At 35.9% G+C, this 21,560-nt stretch overlaps 1 protein-coding gene across 3 annotated transcripts in view; it reads right to left on the bottom strand.

The window, feature by feature from the left end:
* Positions 1 to 21,560, bottom strand: part of ATAD2B (ATPase family AAA domain containing 2B) — a 167,452-nt gene that overhangs the window by 120,093 nt on the left and 25,799 nt on the right. For all 3 annotated transcript variants that reach the window (XM_047852433.1, XM_047852434.1, XM_047852435.1), the window contains exons 3-8: positions 19,857 to 19,906; positions 19,338 to 19,491; positions 17,545 to 17,647; positions 15,176 to 15,284; positions 12,853 to 12,969; positions 10,457 to 10,532 (exon numbers count right to left, since the gene is read on the bottom strand). In XM_047852433.1, the coding sequence (XP_047708389.1) occupies positions 10,457 to 10,532; positions 12,853 to 12,969; positions 15,176 to 15,284; positions 17,545 to 17,647; positions 19,338 to 19,491; positions 19,857 to 19,906 (609 nt within the window). The remainder of the gene's footprint in view (positions 1 to 10,456; positions 10,533 to 12,852; positions 12,970 to 15,175; positions 15,285 to 17,544; positions 17,648 to 19,337; positions 19,492 to 19,856; positions 19,907 to 21,560) is intronic.

Genomic DNA, 21,560 nt, shown 5'->3' with positions numbered 1-21,560 from the left:
TGATACTGGATTAGAGTAGCCAACTTCAGTACAAACTAATCTTTAGCTTAACATAGATACAGATGGATACAGAAACAATTATAAATGTGCCTGCATCCATAGGTGAGTGTATATACATACACTATACTAGCTATCTGAGAGGCCTTGTACCAACAAACATACACAGTGTCTAGATCTTGGCTTCTAAATATTATTCCCCAATAAAAGGAAACAGGGCTCCTTAGTGAGATGGCTTATCCTAGAGCTGGGGCATGGAATATACACAATGAGCCTAGCACATGTTGTAATGACAGGAAATAAAGAAGTACTCAAGAAACAAAAGAAGGGAGGCATGTAAACTGGACAGAGGAGACAACCTGAAAAGGTTTCCAACGGCTAAAGCAGGTACAATTTGAATAACAAAATAACGCAGGATTGCATTATAACCCAAAGCATAAAATAAATATGCATGCATCCATACTGATATAAATGATTGAACAAATATTTTTTAATTGGAGGATGCCAATGTCTTACAAAAGAATTTCAAGTAATATAGGTAGATACTCCCCGCTCTAGGAGACGGAGCTTTAATTCTCAAACCACTACCTTTCCTTGAAGGTGTGTTAGACTTAGTGGCTCTTTACGTAAAGAACAGACTATGGAAATGGAAAAATCGTACCTTTACAGTGGAGAAATGTGGCAAGCATGACTGTAACCAAGTGATAAAGGTTAACTTAACATTATCAGTGATGTCATATGGATACGCTTCCCCTTGATGTGATACAAGATGGACTGTTTTCTATCTTTCCAAAAATCCCCAACCCCAGTCTAATAAAGAGGAAAACATGATTAGACAACTTGGCGGGACATTCCACAAGATACAGAGACAGGATTCCTCAAGATTATCAAGATCATGGAAAACAAGGAAAGGAAGACAGAAAAACTGTCACAGACCAGAGACTATGGAGACATTAACACTAAATGCAATATGGTACCCTGAATTCAATTCTGCAGCAGAAAAAGAACATTAATGGGGCACCTGGGTGGATCAGTTGGTTAAGAATCCGACTCTTGATTTCAGCTCAGGTCATGACCTCACAGTTCGTAGGGTAAAGCCTCATATTGGGCTCTGCACTGTCGGCACAGAGCCTGCTTGGGATTCTCTCTCTCTGCCCCTTTCCTGCTTGCGCGTGCTCACGCACTCTCTCTCAAAATAAACATTTAATAAATTTAAAGAAAGGAAAGAAAAAGAACATTATTAAAATCCAAATAAATTTTGGAGGTTGGCAAGTAGTCATGTACCAATGTCAGTTCTTAGTTTTAACAAACATGCCACAACATGTTAACAATGACAAAAATTGGGTAAGTGGTATAAGGGAACCTCTATATTACCTTCACAACTTTTATGCAAAGCTAAAATTGTTCCAAAATTAAAAATTCATTTAAAAAACATTTTAAACATTTGCCCTTTAAAACACATCATTATGAGAACAGATGTCAAGTCAAAGGACAAAGGAAACACTCGCAAAACATATATGTAACAAAACATTTATGTCTAGAATATATTTTAAAAACTCTTGAAACTTGGGGCACCTGGGTGGCTTAGTCAGTTAAGCATCCGACTTGGGCTTAAGTCCTGATCTCGAGGTTCCCGAGTTCAAGCCCCATGTCGTGCTCTGTGCTGACAGCTCGGAGCCTGGAGCCTGCTTCTTATTCTGTGTCTCCCTCTCTCTCTGCCCTTCTCCCACTCATGCTCTCAAAAATAAATAAACATTAAAATAAATAAATAAGTAATAAAAACACTTAAAACTCAATAAGAAGGCAAACAACTTGATTTTAAGATGGCAAAAGATTTAAACACCAACTTTACAAAGAAGATATAAAAATGGCCAATAAGTAAATAAAATGATGCTTAACATGGTTAAAGACTCAGGAACAGCGAAGTAAAAACTAAAATGAGATACTAGTATATATTATCAGAATGGCTACAATTGGGGCATCTGGTTGGGGCTGAACTGGTTGAGCGACCAACTCTTGGTTTCAGTTCAAGCCATAATCTCATGGTTTGTGGCTTCAAGCGCACTCAGGGCAGAGATCAGGATTCTCTCTCTCCCTCTCTCTCTCTACTCCTCTCCCATTCACTCTCTCTCCCAAAACAGATAGACTTAAAAAAATGGTTAAAATTACACCAAGTGTTGACGAGGATATGAAGCAAATGGAACTCAAACATACTGCTAGTGAAACTGTAAAATGGTTACAAAAATTTTGAAGATTGGTAATTTCTTAAAAAGTTAAACATCACCTATCATTAAGACCTACACATTCCACTCATAGCTATTTACCCAAGAGAATTAAAACCTATATCCACACAAAGATTTACACACAAATATTCACAGCTGCCTTATGCACAATAGTCAAAAACAAGAAAAACCCAAATTTCCATCAAGAAATGACACATTTGGTATGTCTATACAATGAATACTCCTCAGCAATAAAAAGGAATAATCTGCTGACATACATAAGAACATGGATGAATCTCAAAAATCATTATGCTGAGTGAAGGCAGAAGAGTACATACTATATAACAAAACTCTAGAAAATGGAAACAAATTTACAGTAACAAAAAGAAGATCAGTGCTTGCCTAGGGTCCGACTGAAAAAGGACATAAAACTTTTGAGGACAATGTAAATGTTCTACATCCTGATTGCGACAGTGAAATCACAACAATACACATCTGTCAAAACTTATCTAATTAAATACCTTAAATTGGCCGGGAGGCAGGCAGGTAGGTGGCTCCGTCGTTTGAATGTCTGACTCCTGATTTACGCCCAGGTGGTCATGGTCTCAAGGTGCATGAGTTTGAGCCCTGCCCTGGGCTCTGAGTGAACAGCGCAGGGCCTGCTTGGGAGCTTCTCTCCCTCTCTCTCTGCCTCTCCCTTTCTCTCTCCCTCTCTCTCAGAAATAAACTTTATTTTTATTCTTTATTTTTGAGAGAGAGAGAGAGCACAAGCGAGGAGGGGCAGAGAGAGAAGGAGACAGAATCTGAAGCAGGCTCCAGGCTCTGAGCTGTAGGCACGGAGCACGATTTGGAGCTTGAACTCACGGACGGTGAGGTCATGACCTGAGCTGAAGTCAGACGCTCAACCAACTGAATCACGCAGAGCCCCCAAAGAATAAACTTAAAAAAAAATTTTGTTGTTGTTTTTTTTTTTAATTTTTTTTTTCAACGTTTATTTATTTTTGGGACAGAGAGAGACAGAGCATGAACGGGGGAGGGGCAGAAAGAGAGGGAGACACAGAATCGGAAACAAGCTCCAGGCTCCGAGCCATCAGCCCAGAGCCTGACGCGGGGCTCGAACTCACGGACCGCGAGATCGTGACCTGGCTGAAGTCGGACGCTCAACCGACTGCGCCACCCAGGCGCCCCAAAAATTTTTGTTTTAAATACTTTAAATGGGTACAGTTTATATAAATTATGCCTCAATGAAGTTGATTAAAGAAACACAATAGGAGCCAAACAAGACAGGACTACAAAATGTATGTAGTATTCTAGACAGAATCCTCGAATAGAAAAAGGACATTGGGTAACAACTAAGAAAATATGAATAAAGTATGGACTTCAGGACATAATATTATGTCACTATTAGTTCAATAATTACAACAAATGCACCATACTAGTGATAAGTGTTAATGATAAGGGAAACTGGGTATAGACTATATGGAAACTCACTGTACTAGCTTCAAAATTTTTCTGTCAATCTAAACCTATTCTACAATAAGAAGTTCACTTTTTTAAAAACAGCAAAGGCAAACAAGATTTGTGCATTTCTTTGCGTGTAAATTTTACCTAAAAGGAAAAAAAAACCTAAATAAACACTGAACTTTAGTTACTTGATATACATGCTGAAGAATTTAAGAGAAGTATACTGATGTCTGCAACATACTTAGAAATGCATCTAAAAACTGAGATGGATTGGGGAGACTGAGTGGCTCAGTCAGTTAAGCATTCAACTTCAGTTCGGGTCATGATCTCAGAGTTCATGGGTTCAAGGCCCAGATTTGACTCCATGCTGACAGCTCAGAGCCTGGAGCCTGCTTCAGATTCTGTGTCCCCCTCTCTCTCTGCCCCTCCCCTGCGTGCGCTCTCTCTCTCTCTTTCTCTCTCTCAAAAATAAACATTAAAAAAATTTTTTTTAACTAAGATAGATTGACATATGGGTAGAGATATATATTTGATAAAGAAAGTATAACACGGACTTCAAGCCGTATTACAAAGCTGTAATCATCAAGAGAGTATGGTACTGGCACAAAAACACACACTCAGATCAATGGAACAGAATAGAGAACCCAGAAATGGACCCACAAATATATGGCCAACTAATCTTTGACAAAGCAGGAAAGAATATCCAATGGAATAAAGACAGTTTCTTCAGCAAGTGATGCTGGGAAAACTGGACAGCGACATGCAGAAAAATGAACCTGGACCACTTTCTTACACCATACACAAAAGTAAACTCAAAATGGATGAACGACCTCAATGTAAGACAGGAAGCCATCAAAATCCTCAAGGAGAAAGCAGGCAAAAACCTCTCTGACCTCGGCTGCAGCAACTTCTTACTCAACACGTCTCCAGAGGCAAGGGAAACAAAAGCAAAAATGAACTATTGGGACCTCATCAAAATAAAAAGCCTATGCAGAGCAAAGGAAACAATCAGCAAAACTAAAAGGCAGCGACAGAATGGGAGAAGATATTTGCAAATGACATATTGGATAAAGGGTTAGTATCCAAAATCTATAAAGAACTTATCAAACTCAACACCCAAAAAAAACCAAATAATCCAGTGAAGAAATCGGCAAAAGACTGAAAAGATCAAAACCACAATGAGATACCACCTCACACCTGTCAGAATGGCTAACATGAACAACTCAGGCAACAACAGATGTTGGCGAGGATGTGGAGAAAGAGGAACCCTTTTGCATTGCTGGTGGGAATGCAAACTGGTGCAGCCACTCTGGAAAACAGTATGGAGGTTCCTCAAAACGTTAAAAATAGAACTACCCTACGACCCAGCAATTGCACTACTAGGTATTTATCCAAGGGATATAGGTATGCTGTTTCAAAGGGACACATGCACCCCCATGTTTATAGTAGCACTATTGACAATAGCCAAAGTATGGAAAGAGCCCAAATGTACATCGACAGATGAATGGATAAAGAAGATGTGGTATGTGTGTGTGTGTGTGTGTGTGTGTGTGTATACACACACACACACACACACACACACACAATGGAGTATTACTTGGCAATCAAAAAGAATGAAATCTTGCCATATGCAGTGACATGGGTGGAACTAGAGGGTATTATGCTAAGCAAAATTAGTGAAAGACAAGTACCATATGACATATGACTTCACTCATATGAGGAATTTAAGATACAAAACAGATGAACATAAGGGAAACAAAAATAATATAAAAACAGGGAGGGGGACAAAAACATAAAAGACTTTTAAATATGGAGAACAAACAGAGAGTTACTGGAGGGATTGTGGGAGGGGGGATGGGCTAAATGGCAAGAGGCATTAAGGAATCTACTCCCAAAATCATCGTTGCACTATATGCTAACTTAGATGTAAATTAAAAAAATAAATTAAATAAAAATTAAAAAATAAATAAAATAAAAACAAAAATAAAAAAAGTATAAAATGAAACTGTAGCAACTTCTGTAGAATCTTTGTGGTGGGTATGCCAGTATTCATTATAAAATTCTTCCAACTCTTCTAGATATTTGAGAATTTCCATGAGAAAATGTTGAAGAAAGAAATATCACACAGTGGAATGCTTAAGACCATAAAAACTAAACAAAAGTAAGATAAAATAACGGAAATAAAAACAACAGTCACATCAACAAATGGAAATAAATGTGACACAATTATGAAAATAAGATTTTTAGACTGAATCTCAAATCAGAACATAGCTCAGGGCAGCTGGCTGGCTCAATCAGTTAAGCATCTGACTCTTGGTTTCAACTCAAGTCATGATCTCACAATTTGTGAGATCCAGCACCTGCATCAGGCTCCACACTCAGCATGGAGCCTGCTTGGGATTGTCTCTCTGTCTCTCTCTCTCTCTCTCTCTCTCTCTCTCTCTCTCTCCTTCTCCCACACATGCACACACACACGCTCTCTCTAAAAATAAATAAATAAAACTTTAAAAGCAAAATCAGAACATGGCTCTATGCTGAAAACAGGAGATGTTTAATGTGATTCAGAGAGATGAGAAATAAAAGAACCAAAAGTATACAAGCCAAACAAAGATATGGGTAAAAGCCTAACATCAGACTATAAATTAGTATAAAAGAAATAAATGAAACAAAGTAGAATTTTTTAGTGTTTATTTATTTTTGAGAGAAAGAGACAGAGACAGAGTGTGGTGGGGCAAAGGCAGAGAGAGAGAGAGAGAGGGAGACAGTATCTGAAGCAGGCTCCAGGCTCGGAGCTGTCAGCACAGAGCCGAACCTGGGACTCAAACTCACAAACTGCGAGATCTTGACCTGAGCCAAAGTCAGGCACTTAACCAACTGAGCCACCCATGCGCCCCAAAGGGAGAATATTTTCAAAGGCAAAATGACAAATTCATAATAAAGTTTCTGACTGTAAGTAGTTATGGACAACTCAACACAGCAACAACACCCAAAAAGCAAAACTTATAGCACGCAAAAGAAGAAAGGGATATAGACATCCGAGTACTAGGAAGACTTTAATTCACCCTTTCCGTCCACATCCAAAGTGAAAAGTAAGAATACAAAATGAACAAAAGTATAATAATAAAGGCAACTTAAAAAATATGATAAATAACATTTTTAATTGAGTTTCAACCTGTGGTTTAAAAATAAAGAATATTTCTTTTCAAATGCCTATAGACTACATATTCAACCACAAGGAAACTTCACTGAGTACAATACAAACAACATTCTCTAATCACAGTGTAACAAATATAGAAATTAATTACAAAATCAGAAAACAAAAGGCACTTGCATCTAAAAGATTCAACATTAGAAAATCTATTAAAATAATTAATAAATCTTAATAATAAATCTGAGATGAAAGATCTCCATAGACCTTAACAATTTGAAAACATTTGATCAATATTCTTGTTTTGATTTTTTTTTTTTTAAGAAAATTCAAGTATTTAAAAAACACATAAATCTTTGGGGCACCTGGGTGGCCTTAGGTTAAGCATCTGACCCTTGATTTCGGCTCAAGTCATGATCTCCCGGTTCATGAGTTCTAGCTCCCGCACTGACAGCACAGAGCCTACTTGCGATTCTCTCCCTCTCTCTCTCTCTCTCTCTCTCTCTCTCTCTCTGCCCCTCCCCTGCTCATGCATGCTCTCTCTCTCTCAAAATAAATATTTTAAAAATAAATAAATAAAATAAAAAATACATAAATCTTTAACATGACAAAAGTACATCTTTCTTAAGCATCAATCATAACATGGACAAGCTAGGAGAATCCCCAATAAAGAAGAAGGGTACACAAAATTAATATGCTGAAATTGTTATATATATGAATCAGAGAGAAAATATAATGGAAAAATGAAATATAATGAGAAAATATAATGGAAAAAAAAGGACAAGGGAATCTCACAAAAGCAACAGAAAAAGTAAGTTAGGTAAGAAAAAATTAACAATAAATGTGCAAGAACCACACATAACACTTTAAAACATAACTGAAGGGGCGCCTGGGTGGCGCAGTCGGTTAAGCGTCCGACTTCAGCCAGGTCACGATCTCGCGGTCCGTGAGTTCGAGCCCCGCGTCGGGCTCTGGGCTGATGGCTCAGAGCCTGGAGCCTGTTTCTGATTCTGTGTCTCCCTCTCTCTCTGCCCCTCCCCCATTCATGCTCTGTCTCTCTCTGTCCCAAAAATAAATAAACGTTGAAAAAAAAAAAAAAAAAAGTTTAAAAAAAAAAAAAAAACATAACTGAATAATATGAAAAACAAAAATAACACAAATAATGTAAAATCACATTCAAAGGAAATTTAAGGGATTAGTTATAAATATTACAACATATTAAAAAGCCTCAACAACTTAAACAGTATTCAATATGAATGGAAAAATATCCAGAAGCAGAGCAAAACATGTAATCTGATATATGATAAATGTGGCAAAGAGAATCGATGGAGAAATCACAAACTGATTCAATAAATGAGCTTGGGAAAACTCATTTTTCCATCTGTGAAAAAAAGTTGGATCTGTTCTACAAATCTTACACCATAAAATTCAAATGAATCAAAATTTAAAAGTAAAAAAATGATATCATATATTTTCACTCTTATGTGGATCCTGAGAAACTTAACAGAAGACCATGGGAGAGGGGAATGAAAAAAAAAAGTTAGAGAGAGAGGGAGCCAAACCATAAGAGACTCTTAATAACAGAATAAACTGAGGGTTGATGGGGGGTGGGAGGGAGGGGAGGGTGGGTGATGGGTATTGAGGAGGGCACCTGTTGGGATGAGCACTGGGTGTTGTATGGAAACCAATTTGACAATAAATTTCATATTATTTATAAATAAATAAATAAATAAATAAATAAATAAATAAATAAGACTGTGAAAAAAATGATACCATAAAAATAAACAAAGATGAACTCCTTGAAAACTTTGGATTTGGGTAGGTTTTTCCAACTATGATTTGAATCTAGCGGCACCTGGGTAGTTCAGCAGGTTAAGCGTCTGACTCTTGATTTCTGCTCACGTCATGATCTCACAGTTCATGAGTTTGAGCCCCACGTCAGACTCTGCACTGACGACATGGAGCCTGGTTGAAATTCTCTATCTTCCTCTCTGCCTCTTCTCCGCTCATGCATGCCCGCTCTCTTTCAAAAATGTTTTTTTAATAAAATAAAATAAAATCTAAAAGCCTTAAAAAAATAGTTTGATAAATTTGACTACATAAAAATAGAAACCTCTTGGTAAAGACAACTGAAAACAATGTCAAAAAAAGACAAAGTCTGAACCAAGGAAAAACACTGGCAATTTATGACAAAGGACTAATCTCTTCAGGATGTAAAAAAACTACTTAAAGTAGATAAAAGAAAAACAATCTATTAGAAAAATAGGTAAACTTTGTACACGTTTCAAAAAAAGGAAAAACAAATGGCTTTTAAACATATGAAAAAATGCTCTGATAAGAGATACAGAAATTTTAAATAAACCAAGATCTCCTTTTCAACTCTCAGACTGGCAAAAATGCTAAAGTTTAAAAATACATTTTGTTTGTAGAAACATGGGAAAATAGGCCCTTTCATAAACTACTTGGTGGCTTGCAAACTAATCAAAGTTACAATCTCCTATTCCCTTTAACTCTGAGATCCAACTTCTGTGAATTTATCCTACAAATACATTTGTAAACATGTAAAATGAAGATTGTGCAAGGCTATTCATTATGTCATATTTTGTAATAACAAAGACCACCACATCTCTCAATAAAGGACTAATTTAAATATTAGAGTATATCTATAAATGTAATAGGTAACTATAAACATAAATGTGAAATTTCACTATACAGAAATGAAAAGACAGTTAAAATGAATTAAGTGAAAAAAAACAAGGTATAAGACAATGTGCACAATATATGTTGTGTAAAAAGAAGGGCTAACAATGTGTAAGTACACATACATGTATATGAACATGTTACTATGGGAGAGTGAGAGACTACTAGAAAAAAAGAAGCTCTTCATATCTATTTTAAAATTTTTATTAATTGTATATTCCATGAGTATACTACCTTTTCAGAAAACATAATAGATAAGACAGTTTCAAAACCAGTGTCCTTTGTATCTATATATAAAAGAAAGGGCAAAAGGGGGGAAAAAGGAAAGACTAACTGAACCAGTGTTTCAAATGAAAGCAATGTGAGTGGTTTAGATTCAACTCTACCAAGAGAGCAGAGAGCTATGTAGCATTAGGGAACATAATTGTTAAAACAGTAACTATTCCAGGCAAACTGAACCAGGAAGAAAATAGTCACATGTAGCATAATAACTACTAGTCACTAATTAAAAAAAGAAAGATATTGGGGCACCTGGGCGGCTCAGTCAGTTGAGCATCCAACTTCAGCTCAGGTCATGATCTCACAGTTCGTGAGTTTGGACCCGGCATCGGGCTCTGTGCTGACAGCTTGGAGCCTGGAGCCTGCTTCGGATTCTGTGTCTCCCTCTCTCTCTATCCCTCCCCAGCTCACTCTCTCTCTGTCTCTCTCAAAAATAAATAAATAAACATTTAAAGGAAAAAAAGCAAAGAAAGAGAAGCAAAGAAAAGCAAAGAAAAGAAAGAAACCATTTAGTCCCTCATTGGCATTATTAACACTATCAATACCTATATTCTAATTATGAGAAATTTTGTTATATATTATTTAAAGGATATATCTAAATGACAGATATGATTATTTCCTCCTTTTGAAAACCAACAAAACATACCTGATATGGCTTCTTCTTGCTGGAGATCTGTGAATATCAAACAGCGTGTTTTCTCTCTTTTTTTGATGAGCTGGGACTAAAAGAAAATAAAAAAGGACAACACAGAAATAACTAATAACAAATTGACAAACTGATGTTATCAAAGGAGTAGAAGTTACTTCTGTTAACTTTCTGAATGGAAGCTAGTCACAGGTGTTCAAGTTCCAAATACTATCTAGAAGGAGCACAACAAAAATAAAAACTTTGTGGATACCTTAAGTTGCAAGTAAACACTCTAAAAAGATGTTAAATTAAGTATTTGTGACTTTTGGTTAAACAAAGATTTTTTTTTGGTTACCACACCAAAAGCATAATCCATTAAAAAAATTAATAAATAGGAGTTCATCAAAATTACAAATTCTACTCTTTGAAAGACACTAAGAAAATAAGTGAAAGAAATAAGAAAACAAAAGAAAATAAAAGAAATAAGCTGCAGACGGACAAAATATTTGCAAATCACATATCTGATAAAGGACTGATACCCAGAATACATAATGAACTCTCAAAAAACTCCATATTAAGAAAATAAACAACTCAATTGGAAAAAGCGGGCAAGAGATTTGAAAAGACACTTCACCAGAGATAACACTGGCAAATCAGCACATAAGATGCTCAGTGTCATTGAGGAAATGTAAATTAAAACTACAATAACTATGTGTTAAAATTAATTTCAAAAAGTTGACTGTAGCAAGTGTTGGCAAGAGAATGGTGCAACTGGGCTCCCATACACTCTCAGGGAGAATCTAAGTGGTACAATCACTTTGGAAAACAGTTTGGCAATTTCTTAGCATATTAAACATACCCTAATCACAAAACCCAGCTTTCCACTCCTCAGTGTTTATAAGAAAAATGAAAAAATATGCCCAAAGACTTGCACGTGAATGTTCACAACTTATTTATAATAACTAAATATTAGAAATGTCAATAATCCAAATATCTACCCACAAATGAATGTATAAACAAATTATGATATGTCCATACAATGGAAAGCTACTCTGTACAAGAAGAAACACATTGTTATATTCAACAACATGCATGAGTCTTAAAATTATGGTGAGTGAAAGAAAAACAATAAAGAGTATATTGTACATAAAATTCAAAAGAGTGTAAACTAATCTATGGTTATAGAAAGCAAATCAGATCAGTGACTGCCTCAGGATTGGGATGCGGATGGCGTAAGAAGGTTAGAAGGAGATTACAAACAGGCAGAAAGATATTTTCGGGGCTGATAAACATGTTCACTACCTTGATGGTAATGATAGTTTCATAGGTATATATCTAAGGTATTTCCAACTTGTCAAACTACATGTTAAGTATGTGCAACTGCAGTAAACTGTATTTCATTCACACCTCAATATTTTTTTTAATCTAAAAAGAAATGATTCAGAATCTTTTTTCTGTCTTTACACATCTCCCCCATTATTAACAAGGCTATCTGTGATAATGGCTCCTAACTGGAGTAATGTCTGCATACCTAGGCTGCATGTACTAGAGGGCTGCCATAGTAACTCTGATTCACTCCTTCCAGAGAATCCAACATCGTTTTAGAGCATAAGAGTTTGAGTATCTCATACAAATATCTCAGTCCTTCCTTAAATACATTATGCTAAGCGAAAGAAGCTAGACACAAAAGGTCACAAAAAAAGCAAATCTATAGACAGAAAGTACATTAATGGTTGCCGGGGGCTGGGGGGATGAAAGTGTAGAAGTACAAAAATATTCTAGAATTAAACAGTGGTGATGACTGCATAATCCCTGTAAATAAACTCAAAACCAGTGAATTGGGGCACCTAGGTGGCTCAGTCAGTTAAGCACCCAACTTCAGCTTGGGTCATGATCTCGAGGTTCATGAGTTCGAGCCCTGCATCAAGCCCCACATCAAGCCCCACGTTGAGCTCCGCACTGCAAGTGAGGACCCTCTTGGGATTTTCTCTCTGCCTCTCCCCTACTCACACTTTCTCTCTCTCTCAAAATAAATAAACTTAAAAAAAACAAATAAAGAGTATTAAATAAACAAATAAATAAATAAATAAAAACTTTAAACTCCACAACACTTATATTTTTGAAGGGGTGGTACAGAATAAGCTACTCAACTACAAAACGAAGTTATTCAGGGGCGCCTGGGTGGCTCAGTCGGTTGGGGTCCGACTTCGGCTCAGGTCATGATCTCACAGTCCATGAGTTCAAGCCCTGTGTCGGGCTCTGGGCTGACATCTCGGAGCCTGGAGCCTGCTTCAGATTCTGTGTCTCCCTCTCTCTGACCCTCCCCCATTCATGCTCTGTCTTTCTCTGTCTCAAAAATAAATAAACATTAAAAAAAAATAAAAAAAGAAACAAAGTTATTCAGCATTTCTTACCTATTGGAGGTGCTTGGTATCTATCCACTGTTTTTCTTTGTCTCAAATTGTATGGTCTATCATTTTCTTCTCCTTCTGCCTCCTCAACTTCTATGTCTCCATCCTCCTCTTGAGATTCTAGTTTCCCCCACACAAAAGAAAAGAAGAACTGTTTTAACCCACAAGGAATGGTTCACTCTAGAACTGAATATTTACATTTTATCTTTTACTCTTTCTGCACAGGTAACATTTAAATGTGTCAACATTTTATGATACAGCATGTATCACTACAATTAAAAACCAACCTAGATAGATGAAAAAAAAAAAAAAAAGCCTTTCCAACAAATAATACAGTTCTCTGCTAAATAACCTAGGTATTCTTATGATCTTTCAATCTCTTTGGTCATACAAAGGTATAATAGAAGACAAATCAAAATTTTACTAGAGCAAACTTCATTTTAATGCCCAGTTATCCACCAGTGAATGTTAGTATTCAAATACCACTCGGTAGTTCAAAAAAATATGCTTACAAGATAATTACTAATGTTACAGCAAGAGCAATTTTTGTTGGCAATACAATGGTTTGTTAGGCCTGCTGACAAGAGATAAACACAAATTAGTTCTATTTTGGTAGGAAAATGCAGGTAGGAATTGGGAGGGAGCATGAAGCAGATTTCTGGGGTGTTAATACGTTTATTTCTTGACATAAGTGATCACTTTATAATTCACCTAACTATACACTTAAAAATAAATTATAATATACATAAATCTTAAAAGCTTATTTAAAAATAAATTATAACATACATAAATCTAAAAGTTTATTTTTAAAAAGTGGTTTGGCTATAGCTATGATATGACATCCATTTATAGTTTAAAATAAAAGTCTGGGGTGCCTGGCTGGCTCAGTCATACAGCCTATGACTCTTGATCTCAGGTTTGAGTTCAAGCCCCACATTGGGTATAGAGATTACTTTAAAATAAAATCTTTTGAAAAATTAATTAAGTCATATGAAAATTTACTGGTTTATGGTCTCCAAATGCAATACACTTTGTGATTAACTTTTTAACCATAGGAATTATCAATATAACACAACCATATTAAAGCACAGGAAAAACCATAAAACCACTAGTGATACTGAGTGAAATAGGATACTAAAATGCAAAGCACTTTATATTTTAGTCATGACATCTGAAAGCATATTCTAAGTTTATAAATATTTTTCTTATTAAGTTCTAGACAAAATCACCAAATATAGTATTATCTAAATTACTCCTACCCAAATAAATCTCTTTAAACCTTCGAAAAATATTGCTTTTTGAGAAACACCTGCACTATAACACACTATTTATTATGGGAAGAAATTCTAAACATGGCAGATCTACTTTGAAAACTCTATAAAGGTGTTCAGTTAATGAAAAGGCAAAAATCACATTATAAATCTGTCTCGCCTATACTGATTTTTCCAAAGGAAGCAATATAGAGGCTCTAACTGTAACAACAACAATATTTGCTCAGTAAAGCACCTTCATTAGAAGTATCAGCTCTTCAAAACTTGCTAATAATATATTAATTAGAGAATTTGAGAAATAAACCCATTCCTGTCCATCAAAGCTATACACATAGTAGGAACTAGTAAGATTTCCTTGTAAATAAAACTATCCTTCATTTACAATACACCAAATCTTCTGAAAATCCATTTCAATGAAGATTAACACCTACAGAATTAAACCCTATAGTGTGCTAGTCATGGATTTATAATCTTTGGGGCAAATGTACTTTCATCATGTTCCTAGCTGCAGCCCCACAAATTCAGCTGGGGTTCTTTAGTTCAGAACCCAGACAAGCCTTGGAAAAGAGCAGTACCACTCCCTCCACTAGAACTAGCAGTCCCTCTTTCTTTAAATTTTACCACTGACTCCTCAGTCCATAACTCAGTTTGGGACCCAAATAATCAGAGATTCAGAGAATACGGGTAGAAGGTGACTGTGGATAAGGGCTTCCAATTAGAAACACAAAAGAAGCCTCACCTAACAACAAATCAGCTCATGGCAAATGTCACCAGATTAGGTCACTGGAGGGCTACCAATAGCTAGCTACAAATAAGATAAATTACATAAAGATGTATAAAGATAAATTACATAAAGATGTATAGTGTAAAGGTGTTTTTCCAAATGAAGGTGAAAACTCAGAATGCCAATCAAATAAAAATTATTCCAAATTACACAATACAGACCTCTAAAGCCAAAAATCACCCACTCAGCAATATTACATGTGTATTACTTGTATATAATTTTCTTCCCTCCCCCCTGAACTCTGTAGTATTTCATAAGGTGCTTTACAAACCTTCTTCTTCGCCCTCAGTAGACACTTCATGATGATTTTGTATCCCATAACTATTTCTTCTCAGTGACTTTCTTCGCCTTTTCACTCTTGAATACATATCCATGTTTTCCTGTTAAAGAGAAAAATCTGTCAAATATTAACATGGAATTTATTCCTGGCTATAAATATCATTAACCTAATGGGATATGACCACTCTTGAAATTTACTGAGCACCTATTTGCAAGACACAGATTCATGAAAAACGGAGCTTCCTGAAATTAATAAATGTAAGGGTCAAGAGGAAAAATAAAACAAACTTACAAAATATTTGAAAATTTAAAACTACAGTGCCATGAACACACTTTCTCAATCAAGCAAATTATAGCCTAGTAGGATGGAGTAAGATAAGTCACAGGTAACTATAAAACAAAGTAAAACAAGTTAAATGCCATAAAAAAAAAAAAAAAAAAAGGTACAATGTAGGAGTGCCTGGGTGGCTCAGTCCGTTAAGTGTCCGATTCTTGATATTCGGCTTAGGTCATGACCTCACAGTTCTTGAGTTCAAGCCCCATATCAGGCTCTGTGCTGACAGCTCAGAGCCTGGAGCCTGATTGGGATTCTGTCTCCCTCTCTGCCCCTCTCCTGCTTGCACTCTCTCTCTCAAAAATAAATAAATGTCAAAATAATATTTTTTAAAAAATAAGAAAGGTAGTAGGGGGGCCTGGGTGGCTCAATTGGTTAAGTGTCTGACTCTTGATTTCGGCTCAGGTCATGATCTCACGGTTCATGGGTTCTAGACCTGCATCAGGCTCTGCACTGACAGCACAGATTCAATCCCTTGGGATTCAATCTCTCCCTCATTCTCTGCCCCTCCCTTGTGTACGCTCTCTCTCTCAAAAATAAACAAACATTAAAAAAAAAAAATGCTTTAAGGGGCGCCTGAGTGGCTCAGTCAGTTGGGTGTCCGACTTCAGCTCAGGTCACGATCTCACAGCTCATTAGTTCGAACCCCACGTCGGGCTCTGTGCTGACAGCTCAGAGCCTGGAGCCTGCTTCGGATTCTGTGTCTCCCTCTCTCTACCCTCCTCTGCTCGTGCTCTGTCTCTCTCTGTCTCAAAAATAAATAAACATTAGGGGCTCCTGAGTGGCTCAGTCGGTTAAGCGTCTGACTTCGGCTCAGGTCACGATCTTGCAGTTCATGAGTTCAAGCCCCACATCAGGCTCTGTGCTGACAGCTCAGAGCCTGGAGCCTGCTTTGGATTCTGTCTCCCTCTCTCTCTGCCCCTCCCCTGTTCACGCTCTGTCTCTGTCTCAAAAATAAATAAACACTAAAAAAATTTTTTTTTTTTAATAAACATTAAGGGGCGCCTGGGTGGCGCAGTCGGTTAAGCGTCCCGACTTCAGCCAGGTCATGATCTCGCGGTCTGTGAGTTCAAGCCCCGCGTCAGGCTCTGGGCTGATGGCTCGGAGCCTGGAACCTGTTTCCGATTCTGTGTCTCCCTCTCTCTCTGCCCCTCCCCCGTTCATGCTCTGTCTCTCTCTGTCCCAAAAATAAATAAACGTTGAAAAAAAAATTTTTTTAATAAAAAAAAAATAAAAATAAATAAACATTAAAAAAATTTAAAAAGACTTTTAAAAAATGTTTTAAAAACAAAAAAGGTACAACGTACTCTAGAATTCAGAGAGATGATCCTCTTGTTGCTAACGGGAAGGGAGGCAGCATTTGAGATGAACCATGAAACAAAGGTAGGACTACAGCAGTCCCTAACCAAAAGTATTACCAGAAGTAAAAGATAAAGGAAGAATTATTTGTTTACACTTGGGCAATAGTGTGTGAAAAGATAAAGTTGAATCCTGATTATGAAGGTCAAGGTATTTCTAATTAATTCAGTACACAATAAAAAGAACATCAAAGGTTCAGATCAGAAAAGGAACAGAATCAGGGGCGCCCGGGTGGCTCAGTCGGTTGAGTGTCCGACTTTGGCTCAGGTCATGATCTCACAGTTCGTGGGTTCAAGTCCCGCATCAGGCTCTGTGCTGACAACATGGAGCCTGCTTGGGATTCTTTCTCTCCTTCTCTCTCTCTCTCAAAATAAATAAACTTAACTAAAAAAAAAGAAAAAAAAAAAAAAAAAAAAGAAAAGTAACAGAATCAGAGCCATACTCTAAGATAACTGTTCTGGCAAAAGTATAGGGAATCTTTTGGGAAAGGTTGCAGCAAATACAGTTAAGGATAGAAGAAGAAAACATAAAATCCCAAACTAAAGAGGAACCAAAGAAAAAGAACAATTCTGTTAATTTAAGAAAATCCAGTGCTGCTCACTCTCCGTCTGAATCCCTCAACCAAAATAAAAAATATTTGCAAAGGTTGTTAAAGTAAATATACTCACAAATTCTGTATCTGTCCACATTCTAAGTCGTTCTACTTCTCCTGACCGACGATTCCGTCTGATGTTAATGTTGTCCATTTCCTGTAGTACAGCTTCAGCAGTACTACAATCACATAATAAAACTAGGATTTAGACAATTGTGAGACCACATGTGGCATACACATGAAAGAGCACTCTTCATCAAAGCATAATTTAATTATCTCTGATATGTAACTGTAGATAGCATCCTAATTAAACATCTTTCTGAATCAGCAGCCATCAGAAGATAATGTCCCCCCTAAAAATCCAGAACATCTTCTACCTTAATATATTTAAAACTTACAAAATAGAACTTTTGTTCATAATACTCCAAATATTTAACTCCACAGTGCCACTATAAATAACTACTAGATCCAAGGCAATGAAAATAATAATAATAATTCAATCTTTTTATTTGAAGATGGTGTTAAGAAAATTTATAGGATAAACAATCTGTAAAAAGTTTAAAGCCAACATAAGGTTAACCGAACAGTTATTTTTTAAAAATTAGAGAACACTGACCTCCATGAAATACAGGCTGGCATTACCACATTTTACCTTTTAAACACATTTATATAGTACTTACTATGTGTCTAGATAATGATCTAAGTACTTAACAAATAATAACTAATACTCAAACTTGACATTACCACTATAGAATATAATTTTTCTTCTAAAATGGGATGGTACTGACCTGCCCTCTCAAGGCCACTGCAAGGATTAAGTAGGATAATTTATCATCTGAGAAGAAAAATTTCATTGCATGTAGATACTGAGCAATCGACTAGGCTCATTCACTAGCTATATCCCATATACCCAGTCTCAAAAAACCTTTAATTCAAAATCTTGACTAAGCAAAACTATACTTACTACATATCAATAATGGAACCTAATGTTGCTTAAAAATTGTCAAAAACAAATTGTTAATGAACAAATAATAAAGGACTAGAACAGTGAAGACAGAATAAAATTATTTTCTATACTATTTACACACAAGAGCTTAAAAAGGAGGAGAAAAATTTAGCTATTACATAAACTACTAAAACTAATAAACTGACTAGAAACTGATAATAACTGCTAATCACTGCTAATTCAAAGTAAGTTTTAAAATAACTGGGGCGCCTGGGTGGCGCAGTCGGTTAAGCGTCTGACTTCAGCCAGGTCACGATCTCGCGGTCCATGAGTTCGAGCCCCGCGTCAGGCTCTGGGCTGATGGTTCAGAGCCTGGAGCCTGTTTCTGATTCTGTGTCTCCCTCTCTCTCTGCCCCTCCCCCATTCATGCTCTGTCTCTCTCTGTCCCAAGAATAAATAAACGTTGAAAAAAAAAAATTTTTTTTAAATAAAATAATTACATTTATCGCTAAGTCACTGCTTATTTTTTAAAACATAACAAGCTTAGGGGCGCCTGGGTGGCGCAGTCGGTTAAGCGTCCGACTTCAGCCAGGTCACGATCTCGCGGTCCGGGAGTTCGAGCCCCGCGTCGGGCTCTGGGCTGATGGCTCGGAGCCTGGAGCCTGTTTCCCATTCTGTGTCTCCCTCTCTCTCTGCCCCTCCCCCGTTCATGCTCTGTCTCTCTCTGTCCCAAAAATAAATAAACGTTGAAAAATTTAAAAAACAAAAAAAAAAAACAAAAAAAAACCAAAAAAAAAAAACATAACAAGCTTAAAAATCAATGGTTTTTTTAAATCTGAAATTTGATTTTGAAATTCTGAAATCTGAAAAATCAAGTGAATAAATTAATTAAATGAAACTGCTTACTGTTTAAGCATTCATACCTATTTACTAGTTGATCAAATAACAAACTCTGGTTCACGCTTTCGAATCTGTTTTTCCTGGAACGACAACTTTTTCTGACTTCCATGTCACCATTTATACAAGAAAGGTCCCCATCTCCCTTCTTTTCCCCTCGAAGGGGATGGCTTCGAAGGGCTACAAGAAGAGAGAGATTTACATTTCAAAGTACAGAGTATAAAAAGAAAAAAAGAAAAAATACATCAAAAATTACTTTTAAAAGACTACAAAAAATTCAATATAACCTCTTAAATAGTTTTAATCTCCAATAATCTAAACTTTTGATAACTGTTTATAACCCATCATAATAATTTAAATTATTTCATTTGTACTGATTTCTCAATGTTTAACAATTACATAAGTATTCGCTATGACTGAAATCCAGTCATTTCCAACGATATGCTGAACATTCTAGTAAATCACTGTTTTACCCCACTTTAACACTTACTCTAATAACATTAGTAAGAATTTCAATACTAACCATTTCATAACAGAATACTCACATAAGCTACTATGTCCGTTTGGTAATGTAGCACCAGGCTGAGAAGTTAACCTAGAACACAATTATATTTAATATGCAAACACATCAACATTCATTTAAAGAAGCAAGAAACGTAATATTGGTGGAATCATTTTAATCTTTAAAATGTCAGCAATATTACTTTTTAATACTAAAGACAACATCTTTTTTTACTCTAAGATTGGTAATGCACCAATTAATAAAATATACTAGCTAAGCATCATTTCATTACAAGAAAAGCTTTAATAACAGATTAAAAATTGAACTTACTCTGTCTTCAACTCTATAAAGTCCAAAGAAGAAGCTTAAGTTTAACATGTAGTATAAAGTTAACTGATATTATAAGCAGCAATGGTTACAGACATTTATTATTGGTTTTGGTTAACAAAATAAAATTCAAACAGTGACAAATTCATTCAAACAATAGACTGTAAGAAGAAAAAAGTCTTTGAACACCAAAACTATTTAATAATTTCTCCAATATATTTAATTCACATTCTAACCCACCAAATGAAAACTTAGCTAATTTCTCAAAACAGTCACTGTACAATTCTCCCTTTTGGGTGGAGGAAAAGAAATGTTAATTCAGCAGGAAGATACTTAAATGATCATCAAAACATCAAGACTTAAAAAATTCACAGTATGCTTTGTGAAAACAAAAACTAAATTGCTACATAATAAAAGAAGCGTCAATGTAAACTAAGATATTTCTAAAATACCCAACAACTATTATTTTCAAAAATTAAGAAAAATGGAAAGGACATTCAGAAAAAAACAAATACATGATCTTCTGTATGGTTTGCACAAAATTCTCTTTTAATGGAAGTATACTTGATACACAATATTATATTAGTTTTAGGTGCATAACATAGTGATTGGACAAGTCTATACGTTATGCTGTGCTCATTACTAGTGTAGCTACCATCTCACCACACAACACCACTACAACACCACTGACGCTATTCTCTATGCTGTGCCTTCTATCCCCATGACTTATCCATTCCATAAGTGGACGCCTGTATCTCCCGCTCCCGTTTGTACACATTTTCTTAACAAAAATATTCTGTTTTTGGTTACTCCAGCACTTTTCATGTTCAATTTTAAATGTTAAATATTAAATGTTAATGATAAATGCCCCTGCCTAATAAAGGTCATGGATCAGATGATTAAAGGATATACACAAAAACTCAAGCTGTTACATGTACACATACTGTCAAAAACAAAAACACTCCAGCCCTCCTTTCCCCCAGAAAAAAACAAAACTACCTTGTTCTAATATACTACACCTCTTCAAAGTATTTCATTTTTAGTACCTTTGTATACAAAGTACACTATAAAGTAATGAAATTGGTATATTAACAGGTCTTTCCTTAGAAGATTATACATGTCAAATTCTCGGGAACTCACTTAAAACCACACAGAAAAGTCAATTTTACTACGTCATAAATCTACTTTGACCTCGAACCTAACATAATACTAACTCAGTATGATGAGTTTACTTACAAGTGCGGGCTCAAAATGAATTTTAGCATATGCAAAAACCAAACGACTGAAATCTTACATATTTAAATTATCCAAAAAAAATAAGATGCTAACCTTGAAATAATTCTACAAAAGAAACCTAAAACTTTCTGAACAGTAACATCACTGGGAAAAAAAAGTACAATAAGCCTTTTTGTCCCTCTGA

The sequence above is a fragment of the Prionailurus viverrinus genome, chromosome A3 (assembly GCF_022837055.1).
Source record: "Prionailurus viverrinus isolate Anna chromosome A3, UM_Priviv_1.0, whole genome shotgun sequence".
Taxonomy (NCBI): domain Eukaryota; kingdom Metazoa; phylum Chordata; class Mammalia; order Carnivora; family Felidae; genus Prionailurus; species Prionailurus viverrinus.
The sequence above is the reverse complement of the archived record's forward strand: the minus strand, read 5'-3'. Positions and strand labels throughout refer to the sequence as shown.